This window comes from Cyprinodon variegatus, unplaced genomic scaffold (assembly GCF_000732505.1).
Source record: "Cyprinodon variegatus isolate N-32 unplaced genomic scaffold, C_variegatus-1.0 Scaffold342, whole genome shotgun sequence".
Lineage (NCBI taxonomy): Eukaryota > Metazoa > Chordata > Actinopteri > Cyprinodontiformes > Cyprinodontidae > Cyprinodon > Cyprinodon variegatus.
In genome coordinates this window covers 418673-423611 of record NW_015150795.1, presented here as the reverse complement: position 1 = coordinate 423611, position 4939 = coordinate 418673, and the positions used below count along the sequence as shown (strand labels likewise).

The 4939-nt window shown below is 41.2% G+C and overlaps 1 protein-coding gene across 1 annotated transcript; it reads right to left on the bottom strand.

Annotated features, from left to right (window-relative positions):
- Positions 1–2157: 2157 nt before the first annotated feature.
- Positions 2158–3333, bottom strand: LOC107091539 (growth arrest and DNA damage-inducible protein GADD45 alpha-like). Its single transcript, XM_015385521.1, has 4 exons — positions 3176–3333; positions 2799–2900; positions 2497–2704; positions 2158–2322 (listed from the first exon to the last, which is right to left on the bottom strand). The coding sequence occupies exons 1-4, from the start codon at positions 3223–3225 to the stop codon at positions 2209–2211; spliced, it is 474 nt and encodes a 157-aa protein (XP_015241007.1). The 5' UTR covers positions 3226–3333; the 3' UTR covers positions 2158–2208.
- Positions 3334–4939: the final 1606 nt, after the last annotated feature.

The window sequence follows — 4939 nt, the reverse complement described above, 5'->3', positions numbered from 1 at the left end:
TATATAAAACCTGCGCCCTATAGTCAGGTGCAATGCCGCACATAACTGAGACTGCGTCTTTTAGTACGGTGCGCCTTATTGTCGTGAAAATACGGGTAATTAAAAAAATAATAATTTCATGACTTTCAATTATTTTTATTGACCCACTGAAACCCTGAAATCTACATAAGATCTCTTGCTACTTTCTTAACCTACATTCAGTGTTTTGACCCAGTTCTTCATCCCAATCTGCTCTCCTACCATCTGTGAGAGCAGCACCAGGTTTCTCCTTGACATCCCAGGCTGCGAGCTGACATCTCTTCTACCATCACTGGTCCCCCTCTGCTGCAAGTGTGTCAGTGGTCAGAGGGGGCCGCCTCTATTCACGGGGCTATTTTTAGCCTCTGAGCTAAACTACTGTACGGCTCTAGCAATATGAGACCTGAATAGGCCTGAGTCACGCAGCCATTGTCTCATGACCCTCTGTGTGGAAAGCTTTGTCCCTCCCCTCTGAGCACAAGCACTAATAACTTCTGGTTCTCTCTTTTTACAGCCTGAGAGGGGTCTTCAACTGCTCTTTTTTTCTTCCCTCTAGCTATTTTTATCCAGTCAGCAGTAAATATAGCTTGGATTGCATTAAAGCAGATGGCTGCTACAATGAGCCTGATCCTACAAATTTAACCGCATTTCCTTCTAGAGCCCAGTGAAAAAAGTATTCAAACCAATAGGGATATTTTCAGCTTTTAATGGATTTTTTTCTTACTCAATATAGAGAAACAAAATGCATAGCTTTTCAATCTTTAACAGAGAAATGGAGCTGAATGATGAGTAACAACCTTAAGCTTAGATTAGAATAGGCTCTATGCACAACTCCACCACTTCCTGAACTTCAGGAGGCTCCTTTGCTTCCTGTCTTTCATGATTGGATGCACTGATTTATCCAAGTGTGTATGACCTAAGTAACTGGCCAGACACACCTGGATTAATCAGTTCGTCCAGTAATGAAAGACAGGAAACAAAGGAGCTACCTTAAATTCAGGAAGTAGTGGAGCTGTGCATAGAGCCCATTGTTTACATTGACAATTGTGTAGAATGGCACGGTTAAAAGTGCAGATTTAAAAGAATAATCTGCAGACTTGATCATGTTAACTGGAGCTCTCCATCCAGTCTGAGCTTTATGCATTTTTCAAAGTATAAACAAGACAAGATGTTCAGTCCAGGTAGAAAAACTTTCAGCTGTTTTAAGATAAAATGCATTCTGCACGGGTAAATAACCAACTCTGACTGTTCTCGTCTGATTCTTTGCTGCCTTCTTTTAAACGATCTTTCCTCTTCGTGCAAAAGTCTGCATGCTGCAGAAGTTTGACTCCTGCCAAAGGAGCAGCGTAACCTGCCAAACCCTCCGGGTCAGTGAGCTCTGCTGAGCAGAAGCTGTCATAAAAGCACGCCTCGGTACTTCCTTTAAAGAGTGTCTGCAGTTACTGGAAATCATGGAGACAGAACAAACTGGATAAGTGTTTGTTTGGTTTTATTTCTTTCAGTTTCACATGGCCAACTGCAGCCAACTTTGCACAATAAATAAAATCCATTAAATTAACAACACATAAAAACATCCAACCTCTGAACAAGTTGTCATTAAGAATCTAACAGCAACAGGAGAAAAAAAACTTTCCCTTTTTCTTAAGTTAAAGTGACAATTCTTAAATAGCATTAAATAAATGCAACTCTAAAGTAATATTTGTTTTTTTTTTTATTGGTTGAACTTTTCACAGGAAAGGTCCAAAAAAGCTGAGCGCTGACATGTCCGCCCCTGCTTGGTCCAGTTCCTGGAGTGTTGTCAGCTCTCCCCCCTCTCTCTCCATTCAGAAGCTGCACATGTGCTCACCACGCCGTGCGCTCGTTCTGCTCACATGATGCCCTTTTCCTTGTGAAAGGACTCTTTCTCGGCAGTCATACGGAAATCCTGAGAACGCGGACTGCTGAGTCACTCTTCCTTCACCTGCCGGTTCATCCTGATGCTGGAAATTTGCTGAAACCTTCTCTAATTCATCCCCTTCTCTCCTAACTGTTCCTTAGCTGTCTGGGTGGCTGCTGAGGAAGGGGTCGGGGGGCAGGAGGAAGGGGTTTGGGGGGCTTTCAGATTAAGTCCAACACAGACATGAACGCAGGCTTTTTTTTAAATTTCCCCCACGGTTTGCAAACGTTACAGATGACGATAATCCAAAGCTTTCATCGGTCGGGCAGGTTGATGACCGGCACCCACTGATCCAAACAGCGGCAGTCCCTGCAGAATCTGCTCACTTTGCTCAGTGCAGGGTCCTTCCACAGGGCTGCCTGCGGGTTCTGCAGAAACAAAGCAGAATGGTGAGTTAATGCTGCTCTAAAATGATCACACTGCAAAACGCAGACACTGACATTGCAACCTGCTCAGTCCTTGGCAAAGCTACATAGCTGCAGCGATTAATCAGACTGCTAATGAGTATTACAGCACAGTGAACCAACATGAGCAACACTTACAGTCACTAGAATGCAGTGCATGTCCATGGGCTCCCCTCCGGGCTTCACTCCGCCCAGGATTTCTGCCAGACGCCTCATGTTGCCCACTCGCAGGATGTTGATGTCATTTTCACAGCAGAATGCCTGGATCAAGGTGAAGTGGATCTGCAGGGCCACATCCTCCTCATCATCTGTAGCCAGGAGGCAAAGCACCACATTGTCTGGATCTCTAGAATAAAAAAAAAAAAAGAGGAGTGAGAAGATCATCATTGATGTTTTTATACCTTTTTGTTTATTTTGCACGCAGGATCTGATGGACTTACGCGTTTAGTGACTTTGCAGCCTCATAAACTCCGACTGTGATGCAACCCTGAGGCAAGGCGGAGCTCAGGACCTCCTCCAAGGCTTCAGCCACCGATTCCATCCTGCAGGGAAGAGGAGGTCTTGGATCAATGTATTGAAAGTTTTTGCAGAAGTTGTTCACTTCTTTAAAGGGACCGTTATTGATTTAACGTCGCATTTGATCGCAACTGCCGCCTGGGATGCTAATGCTAACTAGCTTGACTTTAGTGTAGCAAACAGTTGGAGCAACGTCACACCGTTAAAAAGCTACAAATAAGAAAAAACTCGACGTATAAAAACAGAAATGCTGAAATCAAAATAAAATATATTTATTCTGTGTATAAATTCAGATGCTGACCTTTCTACTGAGTTTTCTCCTCCGGTTTCCTCAAAAGTCATATTGCACATCCAGGCGGTTCGGTGTCCTAAAGGGTCCAGAGCGGGTGGAGAGCTCCTGTCGGTGCGGCCGGGATGCTCGCTGTTTGCCGGTGAACTGTGTGTTCCCTGTCAGTAACTCAGCCTCTGAGCCCCACTACTCATTAACATGAAGGACTCCTATTGGCTGCTGGTCGGCAGCATGCAAATACACCGCCTGACTTCCAGCCAGTTCATCCCCGGACCCGCGAAGAAGACATGTGCGCCTGTGTTTCTGTGAATCTAGCGCCCTCCAGTGGTCAAATTAAAGAAGACAACCTGTACCAGTTCCTACATCCCAGGATTGTGTGGAAACTATAGATTTTAGATTATAGATACAATTATAGATTTATAGATGATTTTATTATTTTATTTTTTATTTAACCTTTACTATTGAGATTAAAAACCTCTTTCAAGGGAATATTGGCCAAGAGGCTGCAAAGTTAAATAATAAACAGAGATACATTAAATTAAATGACAGGTACATAAAAAACATATCAAGTAAAACAATTAAAGTTCTTTCACTTTTAACTTAAAAGCATTTAAAGATAAATATTCCATGCACAAAGAGGAGCTGTGTAGCTAGAGGCTTTTTCCCTAGTTCTGTGCGAGCAAAAGGAACATTAATCGTAAATAAAAGTGTACCAATATCACTGCCTTCTGGTAGACAGGAAAAGCCATCCCACCTGAGAGTAAAGGTCACAGTGATGTCATGGCTTCACAGTTTGTGATGAACCTTAATTAATGAAGCATTTGAAGACATAAAGAAGTAGAATTCTTATTTAAAAAAATTCACCATAAGACCGTTAAAAACGTGGCAGAGACAAGGCACCTTTTTTTTTTAACTCTAAAATAAAAACATGAAAGAAGAAGCCCAGTTTAACTTTTAATTTCTTCACAAGTTTATCAATAAAAGGTTTGAAGGTGTGGGAGTCATCAATTAAAATTCCAAGGTATTTATATTCATGTAGCACCTCAATGACATTCCCCTCCAGAGTGAACAATGCTGGCAGGGTTTGAGGCACCTTCCTGTGATTTGAAAACATTCATTTTATTTTGTCAGCATTAAGAAAAGGAAAAAAAGCAATAAATAATGGTATCATCAGCGTAAAAATGCATATTTAATGAGATAAATTTTGTTCAACATTGTTGATGTACAAGATAAATAAGAGGGGGCCCAAAACAGATGCTTGTGGCACACCTTTGTGAACAGTAACACATTCAGAACAAAGCCCTTCACATTTTATATACTGGAACCTGATCACTGATAAAACGAAGTTTCGTGCATCCATTTTTAATTCTCAACAGTTACATTTTGAATCATAAAAATATATGAAACATTAGGCTATTTGTAATAATGAACTTTAGCTAATTATTCCTTCTATCTGCAGATATTTAATAGCCCTGATCAAAACAGATTTACTGTACGTAATAAAGGAAGTAGGGAAAAGATTATTTCAGCATGTTTCATTTTACTGTTATATTATCTGTTTAGTAACTAAAAGCTTAATCTACACCAGAATCTGCTTGGAAGGTGGTTTGGTGTTTCCATCCCATAATTAGAGGAAATCTAGAAATATATATTTTCTTGAGTTTTACCTGAAACATACAGCCCCCAGAAAAAACTGAGCAAAAACAAATCTGCCTGTTTTTCAATTATCCATCCATCCATCCATCCATCCATCCATCCATCCATCCATCCATCCAT